Below are 19,141 nucleotides of genomic sequence, written 5' to 3'. Positions count from 1 at the left end.
TATTTGGATCCATAAATGTAATACATGACAACTTCTTCTGTTTAGGGGAACGAGAATCCTGGATCCAGTTTTAAGAACAAGATTCATCTGTTGATACAAAGGAATCAACAGAGAGTCATGGAAGACTTACATTATTTTTTGGAGTGCATATTTTAAAAACTATTTCTTTCCTACTGTAGTTTGGCAGTTGCAGGGCAGGTTGATAGGAAAGGGTGGAGAAAACAAATTGCTTTTCCACTTAGCACTTCTCCAAGCAAAAGGACCATGCACGTCTGCTGCCTGGAAGCCTGGACACACACCCTTTGCCCGCAATCCATAGGCTGTTCGGTTACCTTTGCTTTTGGGCAGCATCTCTCTCCACCTCTGGTTGCCCACCAGAGCACGAACTGAGGTCTTGGCACACCAGTCCCCCACAGCACCTGGCACAAATTCTGGGGCTTCCTTGGAGAAGAAAGAAGGATGCAGCTGTGTCAGGCTCCTACAACTAAGCAGTGCTCACAAGTTCTCTAATGTAGACTTTGCTACATCTCTGTTTAAGTTTAGGCTTGAGAACGTGAACAGCTTCTACCCCGTCTATATCGAGCAATGCTGCCTGCATTAACACTGTCCACACCAAGCTTGCTAGCAAAGTGGAGTCTGCAGACAACAGTGAATCATGTATTAACATGCTAAGTAATCTTTGTAAATAACTTCCATTATTTCTTATATATAAAGGTCACCAAACTCTGTAGCTGTTTATTACAAGTTTCTGTTTTCCCCCTGTGGCTCTAAACCAAATCTCATTTACAAGTGGGAACGTGTTATTCTGCGTAGTGAATATCTGACCTTTTATTTCTACAAACTAATTTCCAGAAACTATACCAAAAGCATGTAGTGCCACTGACAAAGAGTGACACTGCAGCATTTCATATGCATATTTTCTTGGGAAAAGTTTTTGAAAAAGCTGCAGGAGTCCAATTAAACTTTACCACCTGACTATGCATGCCCATAATAACAAGACTGTATATTAATATGACTGTGACCCTAACACATGCGGAGCTGGTCAGAGTTATACGAACTGTGGGCTCCAATACTTCCTCTACCAGGAAACTGTGCTGGAGAGAGGATACTTAAAGAAATTTCTGGAGTGTGGTGGTAATGGAACATAAGTGCTTTACTGATAGGGACTGAACTTAAGTATTGTGCTTAAATGTGTTGCTGAATTAAAGCCTTAGGACTTTTCATTCCATGTTTACATTTAACACTTCCCTTGGTATTTTTTTTTTCCTATTACCTAAATATATCTGTGATGATTATCTCAGCTGTATCTGGCTGCAACCCAGACATTCATTAAATAACCATCACAAGACTGGTAGTACTGTTCTTATTTTACACGTACCTGCAGGATTGATCTCGACAACATATGGTTTGTTGACAGCCCAGAGTCTATGACAGGACATATTTGTGATTAACTCTAGATCCATCCCACAATGCCAAAAGCTTTCATGGCCTAAGTTTGCTCACAGACTGATAGGTCAGTTCAATTCAGTCACCATGAGATGAATGCAGACAACCAGCTTTAAAATTCAATAAGCCTGAAAATGAAAGCTTGGCATGTCCAGAGTGCTCTTTCATTTCTCCAGAGTATGCATTTTTCTGAAAGAGGAATACAGGTTAATATATAAAGATTTCAATACCTGTCAAATGTAATGTTAAATTTAAAAGACTTTAACATCTTTTGGAATAAAGACTGTTTTGTCCAGCAGATGGAGACTAGAGTTTTAGAGAAATGTAATACAAATGCTAAGCATAACAAGGAAAAAAATTCTTTAACTCAAATGTATAAGCTATAGATTTTAATAAAGATTTTAATTTATAAGACATATAGATCATATTGACAGCTAAATATAGGCAAAAATTTGCTGACACTCAGACTTAAAACCATACTGTAGTGCTTGATACTGACGTAGGATTTGTAGCCATCCTCCCACTTCAAGTCTGATCCTGCTTAAATAACAGGAAAACACACTTTTTCTAACATGATTTGAAAGCCCTGCTGTGATTCTTGATTAAATTTTAAATGCAAAAATACTCAAATCCAACATAAAAACTAGAACAAAAGCAGTCTTCTCTGCCTTTAAATTGAGTATTATTCATGTCCACTAGCCTGAGACAGATTTCTTGTGCAAAACACATTTCTGTCAGATGTTTTTAAAACCTGATGTAATACATTCATTGAGTTTTTGAGTTACCTGCATTCTTTCAAATGTTCTTTCTCGGTATAGAAACGATCCCTGAAACACTCATTGCAAAGGGAGTAAAAAGAGCTAATATAAAAATGTTAGAGCTTTCCATTAGTTAATAAAACAGAACCACTTGTCAGCAATCTCATCACAGAATTATCTATAATAAGAAATGCTCTACTAATGATTTAAAAAAAATTAGAAGCTTCAGATAGTAATTGGAAACATATTTTATTTCTTAGATAATTTCTTTGCATTTTTTTTTACCCTAGAAAACCTAATAGGAGTCAAAGAATATCTGATTTAATAGAAGTGAAAGAATACCTTTTAAAGGAGATCTTACTTGAAGAACAGCAAAAAGCAACATAGACCCAACTCCAGAATCTGGAGGGCTAACAGAAGAAAACTATGTCTTTATTCACCTGCTTTCTTCTGGTTTTGACTCCACTGTAGTGCTGTTTATCTTTGCTTAACTCCCTTCAGATGTTCCAGTCAGTAACATTTGAATATGTCTGCTCGTACAAGTAGTCCTATTAATGTCAAGGGCAGCATGGTGCGGGTATGGATAGCCCTGAAGCACAGCAGCAGCATGTACTAATGGGGTCCTGAATCCACCCAATACCCGAGGGTCTCCAGGACACACGCTTCTTTTTTTCAGTCCACGCAAAGGAAAAATTAGAGGAAACAGTGATATATCTACGCCACTGAATAAAAGTATGTAAGTAAATAGTGCAAACATGCCATTATCCCCAAAACGACTCTGGTGACACTGTGCCAAAAGGAAGCTGCATGCTGACGTGGACCAGAAGAGCAGGCAGTCTAGCCCAGCCCAGGCCAGTGGCCAGCGCTCTGAGCAGCCACCCCAGCAAACTGGCGGCCTTGTGCAACAATATTCCTGAGCCTTTCTGTCGCTGTTATAAACTGCTGTGTGTCAAAAAGAGAATTTTACATGGAACTAAATGAGAGAGTCGCAGACAATTATGAAAATTTGTTGGCTTACCATGTGTAGATTTAAAGATGCGAGATGAAGACAAAATTAAGATGAAGGTACCTCTGCTCTCCCTTTGTACTTCCTTTGCTGATCAGATGCAGATTTCACAAAACCTAGTGCCTGTGAAACCTAACTACCTCAACTCCCAGTGCTATACAGCCAGGATACCTCCAAGGACAGGTAAACATATTCCTGATTCGCAGTCACTTGTCTCCATGCTCAGAGCACCCAGCAGTCTCTTCCCATTATTATTTCTGTTGAGTGGCCTGTAGCTTTCTATTTCAGCTAAAGATCTAAGTGTTTTCAGCCAAGCTAAAATAAAACATTAAAATAAATAAAATAAAATAAAATAAAATAAAATAAAATAAAATAAAATAAAATAAAATAAAATAAAATAAAATAAAATAAAATAAACCCAGTGTGTTTTACATGAGGAAACACCTGCCAAGGGAAACCTGGAGGAAGGTCTTTGCAGACAGTGCCTGGTCCTTTTTTTACAGTGGCCTAGTAAACCATGACCCCAGCTCAGAAACCCAGTCCCTGGGCTGACCGGTTCACCTCTCATCTCCGTATTTCACAACAGGAGAAATCCATCACCCGTTGCCTACTTTGAAAGCAGTTTTAAAGCTGCAGGCAGTGGGTTTTGACCTCACTCCAGCTTATCTGGCACAGTGTACCGTTCACAGGCTCCTCAGATTCACAGCTGCAATAAAAGACAGCCATTCGATAAGCAGCTCTGGGGTTTTTCTTTGTTCAGGCACACCAGCTGATGTGGTTTGGGGATTACTGCATTATCAGGATGGTTGTGTAAGTGAAAGGGGGAGGAATACCATTTCAAACCAGAAAATGAACTGCCCGGTGCCGGTGTGAGAAGGACAAACAGATTCAGCAGGGGCTTAACACAGAGAGGAAAATGACAAATCCTCCCATGACAGAATTTGAAAGTAATGGTCCTGTTAAAAAAAACACTAACTGAAACAGAAATATTATACCTTAACCATATACTCTCTGCCTGTTCTGTGTCATTTGTTAGTTCTGGTGTCACCAGCCTTCAGAAGAAAAACCCCGTGTCAGAACCAGAAAAAGATCAATTGGTTGGCTTAAAGCCAATCAAGCAGTCCTCTTGGTTTCTTGGTTTGCATCCCAATTATTTGGAAACTTCTCCTGAAGTCAGGGAACGGTGAACCAATTCACTAACCCCCACAGCCCCTCAGAGGGGACCCATCACCTCCGTGCTGTAAGTTTTGTAAGGAAAGCCATCACCTGTGTGTGGATCAAGGGGTGGACAATGGCGATCCTGACCCGGAGACCACCATACCTCAAGCAGAGATCCACACCACAGTTAACCCAAGCAGGCACAGCCTGTGCTGTGCTGCACTGCTCAGTCAGCTGCAGAGCCTGTCCTGTGCTTGGCTGCATGATAGACTCAGCCAGCTCTCTGTAACCGGAGCCTGCAGGCAGCTCGCACATGGTACCAGTGATCATGCCTCCTGCCTGGCCTTACCTTTGTCTAAAAGGGCAACAACAGCTTCTCCCATGAACACCCTTCGTGAACAGTGTTTTTCTTGCAAGAAAATGATATCATAGCTTGAATGGCCGAAAAGGAGGACCTTCTCCTCACAGACAGGACCTGCTCAGCACACCCTGGGAAAAATCTACCCGGGCTCCATCTGATGCTGCATAAATGCAAGGTTCCCAGCATCTGAAGGGACGTAATATTTACTCGCTATCTGTATTCCTCCTCTTACTCTGCCTTATCAGAACAGCTGTTTTATTAAGCCACTTGTTTTCAGGCCTTTCTTACAGAGATCCAGAAGAGCCCTGCATCAGCTCACTCTCACTTCACTCCTCACCCTGCAGCAGAACATCCGCACTTCCCACCTGTGCCTTAAAATATAAGTCTTTGCAAGCTAGATATCTGTGCTCCCCCTACAGTCAATGGACAGCTAATCCATACAGTTCATGGACTGTATGGACAGTTCATGGACTCTGCAGGGCAAGTCAGCGCACATTGGGTCAGCTGAATCACTTTCTAGGCTCCACTGGTCATGATGACTAGCCCTCCATATGAGGGTAGGATTACAGCAAGGATGGCCGCATCCTCTTTTGATTAGGATATATGAAATGCCTTTTAAAAAATGACTTAACATAAAGCTATTTTAGATACAAATGTTGCCAGACCATACAAAGGATGGCCAAAAAGGACCTTGACTACTTACAGTGTTTGTGTGCCTTCAACAGAAGACAGAAGCAATGCCTGATAGAAATGCTGTTTCGAAATAAATTTCCTTTATGAACACAATCCATTCAAACTTGCTTGAATTCAACTGCAGTGACATACCTTTTGCCCAAGAACAGTTTTTCCTGATGGAATCAAACATTTCAGGATGACTGGAACAGCTGGGAGCCAGATACAAAAGTGGCATTGGCATAGTTTTGGCAGCCAACGTTACTATGCTGTTTGTGGTTAGTCTGGAGCATGACCCAGAGAAGGGCAACGAGGCTGGTGAGGGGTCTAGAGAATAAGTCTCATGATGAGTGACTGAGGGAACTGGGCCTGTTTAGTCTGGAGCAGAGGAGGCTGTGGGGGGACCTTATTGCTCTCTACACTTACCTGAAAGGAGATTGTAGTGAGGCAGGGGTTGGTCTCTCCTCCCAGCTCACTAATGATAGGATGACAGGCAATGGCTTCAAGTTGCATCAGGGGAGGTTTAGATTAGATATCGGAAAAAATTTCTTTATTATAAGAGTGGTCAGACATTGGAACAGGTTGCCCAGGGAAGTGGTGGAGTCACCATCCCTGGAGGTGTTTAAAAAACGTGTAGATATGGAACGGATATGGTTTATTAGGCATGGTGGTTTTGGGTGGATGGTTGGACTTGATGATCTTAGAGGTCTTTTCCAACCTATGATTCTATGTCATTATCTCTCCCAGTATCTCATATAGCCTTAAAGATAGGCAGGGAATTACATCTTCTAAAAGAACATTGCCAAACATGTAGCGATTCCTAACCCTGAAATGCCAAGCTACTTAAGAAATTAATCTGTCACAATAGTGCTATAAAACATAAATGGCTGGCCCCAGCAATGAAACAGACCCTTAGACATCTATTCAATGAGCATGGTGCAGTACATGGTGAAAATGGAACCAAGTGACTTTTAATTCATTCATTCTCGTTGATCATAGGTATTAACAAACAATAAACTATTTTCAAACTTATATTACATATAAGGAAGAAAATAAATTATTCCAAGACTATTGACAATTACAGAGACAAGTTAAAATAATCTTGCTGAAGCTACTGACCGACATTTGATGTTGGTGTCAGTCAAGAATCATACTTTAGATGAGAATTCAAGGTATTTTTCCTTCACAGGATTAAAAAGGAGTTCACAAACTGAGCCAGAAAAACTGTTCAGCTGTTGGCTCCTGCTGCTGTACACCTCCTCCTTTGCTCTCCTCACATGCATAGGTGGAACAGAAACTCCACTCAAGCTTTCATCCTGCTTCTGCCTGAAGATCCAAGTTGGTGCACAGTCATCAATACAGCTGAGGACCGAAGACATTCAAGCAGGAAAAATTCTCTGGCAAGTTTCTTTTTCCTTCTTTTTTTAAATTTGTTATGTCACTGCCCAGCCACCAACCCAACATCTCGCTCTGCTCAACTGAATCTGTGTGAAATCGGGTATGAGTAAACAAGAAAAATAAAAGGAAATATTTTGGAAATGTTTGCTGTTGGGACTGAAATGTGTTTTCTCTTTTCTGGCTGGTATTTTTAATTGAGATGATTTCTGTAGCCTCCCCTTAAGCAGAACTTTCCTCTGACCAGACTCTGAAGTTTATGACTAAGAAGGGGCCTCCTAGAAAGAAATCCAGAAATCAATAACTAGTTGCTCAAAATTGTACAACAGGTAGTAGACTTAGCTGGATCGATTCAGATATTTAAAGTCCAACAACACTTAGTTAATTATCTATCTAGTTCAGGTTATTTATCTGCAACAAATTTCAATATACTGCAAAGAGCTCTAAGAGTGAAAAGCTCCAGGAACGGAACACAGAGAAGTTCTGCAAACATTTTTGTGAGTATGATGCCCAAAGGGTGTTTCGGTTTATTTTCTTTACGAAGGATTGGGTCCTGTATGCTGACTTCAGTGGGAGACATTATGCTCTGTCTCTTTCTGAATCACACCTCTGATTACTTTTTCTTGCTTTACAAATGCCACGTACTTACAGTCAAAATTTTACATAAATATGTTTTGGTAAAATGATTAAAGGTGGGAATAATGGCGCTTCTTTCTCTTTTTGTATCTGAGTACACAGAGTGATTTTTAGAGATGCTGAGAACCACCAACAGCAACATAGCAAGCATTTCTGAAACTTAGATACAGATTTAAGGAGCCTATATGTGGATCCAGATAGGCCAAATCACAGCCAAAAAGATCAAAGGACATGGAATTCAGACAACAAAAGAGACCTCGAGCATGGATGAGTAAATTTAGATTTGTTTTCAGAGCAACCATGTTAATTCTAAGCCTGCCTTTTTTCATGCAGTGCTCAACAGCCCCAGCTAGAATGGAGGATTTGAGTCTGAAATACACAGTGACCCAAGCTGAGGTAGGTGAAGTGGAAGGTATTCCCTTCACAAAAACAATATGCAGCATGTGGGACCCAGTGCGGAAGTTCAAAGCCAGACCTGACGATCTGCTCATCGCAGCCTATGCAAAAGCAGGTTGGTGTGGGTAGAAAACAGAATAGAAAAGTTTGTTTTTCTATTGTGACTGACACTTGTTTAATCCCAAACAAGACACATTTTAAAGACATGAAGCTCTATCAGCTGTGACTAGTAAGTTCTGACTTCTTTGGCAGAAGTAACAACCATTTATTGTTATTGAAGTTCAAATTGTCAAAGTCTGATTACCTATACTTAAATGTTTCCTTTGATTTAGATTATATACATGTATATTAATGGAAACAATAAAAGTTTTCCACCAATAGGCAATGATTTAACAAAGCCTGGTAAGAAGTCATTACTACTAAGAAATAATAGAAACTGACTAACAACGATGGATTGTGTTATGTATTTGGGGAATGACTTGGTGTGTAAACAAGTCCTGATTTCTGGAAATGGGTTAACTATTTTAAGGAAATTACCAATTTCACTTACTAATTTCAGCCAATAAAATAAAATACCCACCATTAATATTACCTATCTGGAATTTTATTCAGCAATGGGCTGCTTAGCTCATTACTATTTCTCCTCTTGATCAGACCCTTTATACTTACTAGACAGGAAAACAATGAAAAACAAGCACAAATATTAATCCTGGATGAATAATAACATGTACAGTTTAGGGGATTCAGGAACAGATTCAGGAACATTTGATAATCATTAAAAACCAATTACTTGAATTAGTAAGAATTCTTAAGTATTTTTTTCAGTAGGGGAAAAAAAAATATTACAAAAAATCCCCCACATTCTTTTTGTAAAATCTGAGAGCTTTTAATTTATTTCCTGTATACTGAAAGCTAAACCACGTTATTTTATCCTGCCTGGATTAAAAACTCTCAGCCATCGAACTCAAAAGAAATACAGTTAGGAGTCTGTTTGACATTATGTTTTATCTCCCAGAGATGCATAATTCAAGTACCTTCAGAAGGGCTGAATTTCCTGCCCAAATTGCTTTCCAGGCTCTCCCTTAGTCTGTTCTCTATCTGCCCTGCCACCGTATCTAGGAGGAGATGTGGTTAACCCAGTGATCACGGCTACAAGGGAAAAGAGGCACATGAAAGACACAATACTGTAACTCTCACAAGATGCTGCAGTAGCTCAGGCAGATGAAATGTTGTACTGACCTTGATTAAAGCATTTCAAAAGGGAACGCTGAAAATACTGCAATTTTTTTATATTTTCAAACTGTATGAAATTTTTACTCAAAGTTCGGATATTTCATTTTTTCATTCAAACTCAGGATGAAAACAGATGTTGAAATACACAAAGTTTTGATGGGTATGAAAATTGAGAGGAGGGAGTTTCATTCCTCCCTGCAAATAATACAATCCCCAAATAATAGTGAGTTTATCCCAGAGCTTTTTTCATTACTAGCATTGGGGTGGAAGCTATTTCTGTTAGCAGAAGCCTGTATAAAATGGAATCCCTGAAACTGTGCTTTGAGAACTACCTTTGTATTCCTAATTATGTATTTTTCCTCCTTTACCCTCTGTTTCCACTTTGTCCATCATCTTCTGTGCTGTTCCTTCCTCCTTTAATATGGTGTCCATCCTTCTGGCTTTCAGTTCCCTAGCAGAGAGACTCTTGGCTATCCCTGAGAGAAACATCTAAACACTGACATTTTCAGGTACCACATGGACACAGGAGATAGTGGATATGATTCAACAAAATGGAGATGTTGAGAAGTGTAGACGTGCCACTACTTACAAACGCCATCCTTTCCTTGAGTGGTCTATGGAAGCATCTCCAACTCTGAGTTACTCAGGTGAGTATTATACAAATAGGTTTGTATTTTTGACAAAATGAAACAAAACAAGCACCCGCTGCTGATGCCACAGGTTTCCTGGGAAAGGTCCCACTTGCTTTGTCACTGAGCTATGTACCATGTTGGGTATTAGGGATCAGTTCAGTTGCTTTAACATAAACATCTGGTGCTACTCAAGTCGATGCAAGGCTGGCAGATGTGACTCCGGAGCTACTGAAGACCGTGCTGTTCTGGAGTGGCATCTGAAAGCTGTGTGGGATACTGCACAATATCCACAGTGGCAGATATGCATAAAATAGCAACGTGGGGGCAAGTGAATCCCATTCTCTGACTGGGGACTGTATGGAAGAGAAGCCTAAGTTGCGGATGTGTTCCCAAAAGGTGGGTAATGTTTTCAGTGGTTTTGCTACTGTTTTGAGCAACTGCTGTTAAATTCTAGGGTCTAGTCATCTAAACAAGCTATGGGGCATTCAGGTAACCAGCAGGCCTGACTGTTCTGCAAAAAGTTTGCTCCAAGAGTCTTCCCCCAGCAAGGGCTCCCATTCCACACAAATCTTTAAGCCAGACTCTCTTCACATTTGAAGCTAAAAAGCTTGACTAACTCTATATCAGAAGTGCTACTTTTTCTCTTCTAAGATAGACTATGTTGACACAGAAACAAAAAAAATGATAGGGGATGACAGAGGACAGTAGGAAAAAAAAGATATAGATAATGATAGATGTTTAAAAAGGAGAAGGGGAGAGGGTAACATATCTCCACATATCACCAGATATTCCCAAGTATTCTCATAAATCCGAAGCTACACAAAATCCACTGTCCATCATTCTCCTACCTTCCCTTCACATGCTATCCAGAAAGTCCAGTCAGCCACTCTATTCTTCTCGTATCCGAAAAAGAAACAAAGATTTCTTACCTGCAAAGTGAAAGGAGATCCCTAAATATTGTGAAGGAAAAACATTGATTGCATAAATATAAATTAGTATTCATCATCATTATCCCTTGGAATGCAGGAGTTAGACATGGTCCTAAGAAAGCAAGAAGTAGATACGAATCAGTGCTCCCCCTTTCCTCCTTGAATACATACGTAAAATTTTTTCTAGAAACACTGAAGGTGCTTATGCAATGTCGTGTACGTTGCACTGCTACGCAATTGCTTTGGAGATGAATGATCGTTGCAAGGCGAACTGCTGAAAAGTCACTGTGAAAATCCCATATATGAGAACAGCAAAGATGTTCTAGTGCAATTTATAGAACAAGTCACATCTCATAATGAAATATCCCACAGGCCTGGAGTTAGCTGAAGCTATGCCTTTTCCACGAACAATAAAAACTCATCTCCCTGTGCAGCTGTTGCCTCCCTCCTTCTGGGAACAAAACTGTAAGGTAAGGCTGAAGAGGTAGGACCCAATTCTACTGCACTTGCAAAGAAAGTGATATAAACTGGGACTGAATATGGTTTCCAGAATCTTTGTGAAACCTAAAGGTCTCCCCAGATATTTTCCCTTCTAAAGTGCAAAGCCTGTGCAAAACTAAAGAAGCCATGACTAGGTTACCTGAGCTGGATTTCAGAAAATAGCAGCTTCAAAGCAAAATCTCTTAAGCCTCTGTCATCAGGCTCCAAGAGAAAACTCCAGGAGATGCTCCATATCTATATAAGCATGTGTAAGATAATTTTTCTCTCTCTCTCTCTCTTTTCGTATCATCAAAGATAATCTATGTGGCAAGAAATGCAAAAGACAATCTGGTGTCATACTATCATTTCCACAGAATGAATAAAGCAATGCCTGACCCAGGAACCTGGGAGGAGTTCATGGAGAAATTCATGACCGGAAAAGGTGATGAACTGCAACCAGTTGTATAAGAGATTTTGTTCATTTCAGCCACAGTTTGAAATCCAGTGCTGACACTCTATGGAAGGACATCTATTGAAGGTGTTTCAGTAGTAATTTATCTTCATTCACAGGTGTTTATTAGTACCTAAATGATTAATTCTATCTTTACATTCCCATTTTGAAAAAAAAAAAAAATATGCTACTCCGTATTCTATTATCATTCGGAAATATATATGACAAGTTTCAGGCTTAACCTCTTCTCTCTGAGGTTAAATGAAGCCAGCTGGGAAGTAACAGTGGTTTAATTGGTTTTGCTCTAACACAATATACAAGAAACCAAGGTTTAATTTTGTGTAGAAATGTGTGCTGTGAAATTGAGATGAGGGAGTCTTTTTAGCTAAATTCAGCTGTCTACAGTCAGGCATCTGAACAAATCCAGTTATCTAGCTAAAGACAGGCAACTCCAGAAGCTGATTCTTCCTTTCTAAAGGAGATGCTCATACCCAAGCAAGAAAACCTGCTCAGGTGGATGACACTCAGCAATTCTGGTCAGTAAAGCTTCTATAGATCCTTAATATTTTTGCCACCATGTAGGTCTAGAAACACCACTGTCTGGACCAGCATGAGAGACTCAGGAGACCTTGTGTATTGTGTTTGACCAGCACAGCTTGGGAGCCATCTGTCCCAGTGCAGACATCTAGAACATAGCTACCTCTGTCCAAGCTAGTCATCTTGATACTTGCTGGAGAGAAATGGGCACTTCTGATTGATAGCACAGCAAATATTAAACTAGTTAGAATCACAGAATAATGCAAGTTGGAAGGGACCTTTGGCGTCTGTCTGGTCCAAACCCCTGCTCAGAGCAGGGCCAATTAAGACCGGTCTTGTCCAGTGGATCAGCTGAATCACTCTGGAAATGTCTGTTTCTCCCATCAACCGTAAAGGCAGCCTGGATTTTTCACTCAGGGGTAAGCATCTGCATTCGTTGCCCTCTAAAGTTACACATGAATCCTGCTCTGAGCATCCATACACCTGGTGGATTAATAGCACAAATGCTGTGATAAGCACAGAGAACAGCAGTTGTGGCCACAGTCATTCAAAACCAGATGGGAAACGCCCCAGGCACTGGTTATGAGGGAAACATGAGTGCCACAGATACCTAAAGACAGGGTGGGCATTTATAGCTGCTGCTAATGTTACTCCTTTTTCAGTGCTCTGGGGTTCCTGGTACGACCATGTAAAAGGATGGTGGAAGGCAAAAGATAATCACCGTATTCTCTACCTCTTCTATGAAGACATGAAGGAGGTAAAAGGCTGAATATATGTTTATAGAGCTCTGAAATCTGGAAGTCCAGTAGTTATTACTTATGATCAACAGATTTCTATTATAACGCCAGCTGTATCAGTAAATCTTCCAATAACCTGATCTTCTCACCCTCACAATTGACATTAACACTATGTTTGTTTTCTTTGCTTTTCCTGGCTCTGTCTTATCCCATGTTATTCTCTCTGCAGAACCCAAAGCAAGAAATTCAGAAGATTCTGAAGTTCCTGGAGAAGGATGTGAATCAGGAGGTTCTAAATAAGATACTCGATAACACCTCGTTTGAGATAATGAAGGAAAATCCTATGACAAACTACACTAAGGATTTTGTGGAAGTAATGGATCACTCTGTTTCCCCCTTCATGAGAAAAGGTACTGAGGTTTGTTATTGGCATCAACTCTGTCTTCCTGGCCACCTTTCTGTTTTGAAATAAGCCTCGAAGTGAAGTATCTAGTGAGTCATGGCTAATGGGCTTCAGGAAACACTGGTAAATTGATCTTTTTTTCTTATTTTGCTTTGCTGCTTCTTAGGGGTTGTCGGGGACTGGAAGAACTATTTCACAGTGGCACAGAATGAGAAATTTGATGAAGATTATAAGAAGAAAATGGCTGATACCACTCTTGTTTTTCGCATGGAATTGTGATTACTAGCAATGGGTATTATTCTCTGTGCTCTTCAGCCTTTTCGATTTTATATATTTTGGTTTTCCTTCACAAAATGCCTGTGTCCCTAAGATTTCAATATCTCACACACCACTGATTTTTCATTATCATGACAGTGCCCAAATTATGTGAAAGTTTAGGTCTGCCTGAAGAAAACAATCCCACTGCGTACTTCTCATTCATCCCTCCCACAGTAACTTTCAGCATTAACAAAAATATTTCAGACACGCCTTGATTTTTTGTCATTGTAGAACTGCAGTTAACATCGCTGGCATTTTCAAACCAACCTCTTAACAGAAATTAGGAACCAACAGGAAAAAAAGGTGTTAAAAGTGCAACATGTGGGCATTATAGGTTATTCACATGTCATATGAACATTAATCAACAAATAACAATAAACAAATTCAAAGGTGTCAAGTATAAACAGAGCAACAGAAATGTACAAAGTAGAATCATCTTCATTTTCACTCGTTTTAAGCTGGACATCATAAACACAGTTGAGACGAAAGCAACATTTCCAAAAACAACATACACCCCTTACTTCCTTTAATAAAACTTGCTAAAGGGCTACATAGAGGCATTTATCTATGATCCAGCTGTCCCTAGCGGATCAAGAGAAGAAGCTTTTCTCACTGTTACCTTTTGAAATGGATAGCATAATCTTCTGGCAACATTTGGAGAATTCTGAAAGTTGGTGGGAAGCAGGTCAAAAGTCAGTGCTGCATGTACCGTCTCACTCTTCTCCATTGTAAAAGTGTTCATCAGACACATCACATCATTACCTCCTCCTTTTCTTCACTCTTCTCTTGTTAATCAAACATACAAACATCCTGCCTGGTGCAAAAGAATCTTGGGATGTTAGTCGACAGCCAGCTGAACATGAGTCAGCAGTGTGCCCAGGTGGCCAAGAAGGCCAATGGCATCCTGGCTTGTCTCAGGAATAGCGAGGCCAGCAGGAGTAGGGAGGTGATCGTGCCCCTGTACTCGGCACTGGTGAAGCCACACCTGGAGTACTGTGTTCAGTTTTGGGCCCCTCACTACAAGGAGGACATTGGGGTGCTGGAGCGTGTCCAGAGAAGGGCAAGGAGGCTGGTGAGGGTCTAGAGAACAAGTCTCATAAGGAGCAGCTGAGGGAACTGGGATTGTTTAGTCTGGAGAAAAGGAGCCTGAGGGGAGACCTTATTGCTCTCTACATCTATCTGAAAGGAGGTTGTAGTGAGGCAGGTGTTGGTCTCTTCTCCCAGGTAACAGTGACAGACAAGAGGCAATGGCCTCAAGTTGTTTCAGGGGAGGTTTAGATTGGATATTAGGAAAAATTTCTTTATTGAAAGAGTGGTCAGGCACCGGAACAGGCTGCCCAGGGAGGTGGTTGAGTCCCCACCCCTGGAGGTGTTTAAAAAAAGTGCAGATGTGGCACTTCAGGATATGGTTTAGTAGGCATGGTAGTGTTGGGTTGGCGGTTGAACTTGACGATCTTAGAGGTCTTTTCCAACCTATGATTTATGATTCTATTATTGCATGAGGGCTCTTAGTTGCAACAGGGCTTAATTGACATTGTTAAATGAAGACCAGTTATGCTTTAGCACTAGTACCAGCACTATAGCCATGCTTTGAGCTTGTGGGAAATTAATTCAAGTGATTTGTAGCTCATTTAATTATAGACAACTGTTACCAATCCACTTTTGATTTTAAAGTGCCACCATTGAGCCTGGCACACAAAAAAGGCCCCAAAGATCTCCTGCTTAACTGAGTTTGTACTCTGAATGTCAGAGGGAGAACAACATGAACTACAGCAGCTGGAGGACAGTACTCTCTTAGTCTCATTTAGTCTAGTTTAATACAGAAAATGTTTCCTGTGTGTATTTTCTCTTTGGCCTGTGGAGAGTTCCTAGGCTTTAATAATAGGAGCAGCTGACAACATGCACAGTCCATTTCAGGCTAATGATTTAATCCATGTATCTAAAATGGTTGCATTTCTCTAAAGGGCAGCAATATCTTGCACCAGGTTTGGAAGCAAACAAAAGGCTTCCTGTTAAATGTAGAAGTTACACTGTCAGTTCCTGGTCCATCAAGTTTCACCAAAAAATGCAGGAAACACTGGAACTAGAAACACGTGTTTGCTACACTCATGCAAAACGTAGGCATTTGAAGAGCTTTAAGTCAACAGAGATTCCTGCCCACAGATAACGGAAATCTCAGTAAATTGACCACCTGAGAAAAAAATCATCTGGCAGAGGCACTGCTGCTCATCACAGCATGGCTAAATATCAGCCTGAGGAGCTTTCTGCTATTTGTTTGGGGTTTATTTATGATTTACTTGATTTGCTATCTTAATATCACCACTATGAGGAAAAGGCGTTGCCAGCTCTCTGACGTATTTCCATTCTCTTGGGTCACTCCATGAAACCACATGAGTCAGCTCAGTCAATCTAATCCTCATTTAGTGTCATAAGAGCCATCAGCAAATGGAAAACATGCTTAAGTCAGTAGCTTGGTGACATTTTATGAGCAGTGCTATACAAAAGGTCGCATAGACGACCTATTTGTTGCTCCTCTGAAATCTCTGAATCTATCAGAAGTGCAAAATGCTGATGGTGGCTGGAGCCTGCTCTGAAAGGCAGCTGCACAGCCACTGAAAGGATAGAGGCACTGTACAACAAGGGGCTCATATCACATTGGGAAAGTCACCTTTGCTCTCACTTCCTTAGGCAACTCTTTGCCGAGCTGCAATTGAGCTGCTCTGAAAAACAGATAAAAAGTAATGCAGGTCAGAGCACAGTCCTAAACAAAAAAGGAGGGGGCGGAAATAAACACTGGGTGTGTGAATACATAAAAATATTTTTTTCTTATCTTATTGATATTATCCTTATATATATTCAAAGACAGAAATGTTAACCTTTATGACAAAATATAGCTGGCAGGGGGATATAAAAGTGGGATGTTTCTGCTTTTTATGCCCTCTCAAGCCAGCACAGCTGAGAAAGATCAACCTGTGGATACAGTCATAATTTGCAAAACGTTATTAATTGTACCAGTGTAAAACAACAGGGAACAGTGAATTGTTACCAGTGAAAATGAGTGGATCTGTAGTTAGCAGGAAAGTTTGGGAAAGGGGTTAACAGGCTGTAGGCATCCCCCAAGGGGCCTGAAGACTACCGTGGTTTGGTGTCTACTATGACAGTATGTCAACAGAGATGTGCATCTGCTTCTGGGTAGATGACGGGAGGGTGCCTACATCTAGAGTGCCTTTAACTTATGTATCTTTATGTTTGCCAGTTGTTATGTACAGAAGAGCTTTAAATGATGTGTTATACAGAGATTGTTTACTAATAATGTAACAATGTGTCATACAGAGACTGTTTACTAACATTAGTTGGTAAGAGTTTTAATTTATTTTTACTTAAGATACTTTACATCAATGAGCATCTGCAGAAGGAAATGTGCTTGTTCAGTGAAATTTTTTCAAATCAGTTTAAACTATTGTCAAGCTTCTAGTTCAAACAAGTGACTCTGCTGTGGTGACAGAGCTCTGTTCAAAGCTCTATTAGACATAAGCCCTGAATGTACACTGATGCTTTATTTTCACCCAGTTACCTATATGCATGATTTTACTAACCTTCCTACACAGATGCAAATTATTCTGTGTCTGTTTAAAAAGGACCTGTGTCAGTTTAGCTAATGTAATCCCACAGCAACTTCTTCAATGCTTCTTGTCCCTTCTTTCATAAGAAAGTATATCTGCAGAGTTTTGATAGTGAAGAAACCTTGTTATTCACCTCTAACAAATGTTTGAAAATCATTGTTGATTAATACACGTTAACCATTCACATTGTTCTGCTTTGTAGCTCTGCATTAAAACTACCAAAACAAATCCTCCCATGAGAATGACTTCCTGCTTTGATACAGACTTTTCAACAGGAACTGCTGTATTGATTCTAGAGTAGTCCAAAGCATCCCTTAGCTTGACAGTTGATAGCAACAAGGGGAGCCATCTTACTTTAACACGGAATGCGATCATTTACAAAACAATGGAAGAAGCACCAAGCTTCAAAAAATTAAAGAAAGAGACAGAGAAGGGAGCTGTTCTAGCTTCTTAGCTAGCATTCAAACACAGGATGACACTGCTTTCCTTTCACTAATATTACTGTAGATGACCTGCATCATGCTTGGATTGAAAGTCACTGTTTCTCCACCTAGGAAACAGACCACAGGCAGGAAGCAGTTTTTATTTCATTTGTCCTATCCATATAGGATATGGATATCCTACCCTATAATACATATGTTCTGTGTTTTTTATAATGATTTATGTCAACATGTTCATAAAAAGCCTTATCTTTACAACAAGGTTAATTATTAATTCTGGAATTTTCCAAAGGTGCATTAACATTATATTTTAAGCCTAGACTGAAGCTTCCATTTCCCTCATGTCCTCGACAGGTGATGCAAGATCTGTCTCAGCATAGACTGTAGATGAGCCTAGAGGCACACTGAGAAAGTTAAGCCCTCTACACTCATAGGATGCAACCAAACTGTGCTGTCAGACCTAAAGCCATGGGCATAGGCTGGATAGCAAGGCTCTGCCCACACTCCAGACCTAGCACAGACTTAGGCACTGTGTAGGTGGATCGGGAATGTTGTCATGCAGCAGTGTGCCATGGTTAATGGTGAAGAGGAAAATTACTCATGGATTATATTGCAGAACGGCTTCGGCATGGCCTGCTGCAAGGGCAGCTGGCATTTATCAGCAGTGTGAGCTCAGACTGCTTTTAGGACTGTGTGAGGCTCACAGTTGAATTACGGCCATCTACCATAACCATGGAGACAGAAGGATTATCTCCAATGCAAGACACAGTGGGTCCTGCTCTGGTACAGGCAATACAGATATAGGTAGAGTCTTAGGTTAGGCACCTAAAAATGCAGGTAACTAATTTTTTTTTAATTGTTAAAATTGGGCCTCTTGATTCACAGTAACTTGTTATTGTACCAGTAACCTTCACCCATCTGTATTTGCTACTATCTCTCTACGCAGTTAAAAGGGCTTTCATGCTCTGTTAACAATGGAACAGTGTTTTATAGCCAGACCCAACCCTAAGTGCTCAAACAAAATGCTAGTTTCCTTGTTTCAGTTTCAAGCTAATCTTTCAACAGGCTTGGTGGGCTTTGCAGAAGAGTAATAGAACACCAAACTTCTCACCTGTTTCCTATTGCAATTTAAGACCAGAACTAGGGACTACGTATACAATTTCTTTTTTAATATCTAACCAAATCCTTCACACACAAAGTAGTACTGAGATAAATACGAAGGACTGTACTGCCCTTGTACCTAATTTATTCATATAAACATTCAGATTAGCCTCCCCTTTTACACATTCTTAACTTTTTCACTGTACCCGTAGCCTCTACCACTCCACTCCAGTGGGAACCTACTGAACCTGAACCCAAACCAACAAAATGGCCATAGTCAACCAAAGAATGTATGCTTCATTTCCATGGGGCCGGGAGAATACTTTAAGTTTCCAAAGAAGAACAGTTAACACACTGTAAATTCATACCCTGCGCTCCTTCATATTTATTTGGCATGTATAAAAGCCATAAAAGTAGCTCGAAGCAAGA

General features: G+C 40.3%; 1 protein-coding gene across 2 annotated transcripts; it reads left to right on the top strand.

Moving 5' to 3' along the window:
• Positions 1–6,663: 6,663 nt before the first annotated feature.
• Positions 6,664–14,301, top strand: SULT1C4 (sulfotransferase family 1C member 4). Of its 2 annotated transcripts, none has more exons than XM_075425754.1 (8): positions 6,664–6,801; positions 7,766–7,943; positions 9,571–9,708; positions 10,995–11,092; positions 11,418–11,544; positions 12,753–12,847; positions 13,057–13,237; positions 13,397–14,301. In XM_075425754.1, exons 1-8 carry the CDS (start codon positions 6,679–6,681, stop codon positions 13,507–13,509), a joined length of 1,053 nt encoding a protein of 350 aa, XP_075281869.1. In that variant the 5' UTR covers positions 6,664–6,678; the 3' UTR covers positions 13,510–14,301. The 2 variants fall into 2 exon arrangements, with proteins under 2 accessions (XP_075281869.1, XP_009943823.2); XM_009945521.2 differs by lacking the exon at positions 6,664–6,801 and adding an exon at positions 7,187–7,293 and having other exon boundaries at positions 13,397–14,100.
• The last annotated feature ends 4,840 nt before the right edge of the window (positions 14,302–19,141 follow it).

This window comes from Opisthocomus hoazin, chromosome 1 (assembly GCF_030867145.1).
Source record: "Opisthocomus hoazin isolate bOpiHoa1 chromosome 1, bOpiHoa1.hap1, whole genome shotgun sequence".
In the NCBI taxonomy this organism is placed as follows: Eukaryota; Metazoa; Chordata; class Aves; order Opisthocomiformes; family Opisthocomidae; genus Opisthocomus; species Opisthocomus hoazin.
This window is presented reverse-complemented; position numbering and strand designations above follow the sequence as displayed.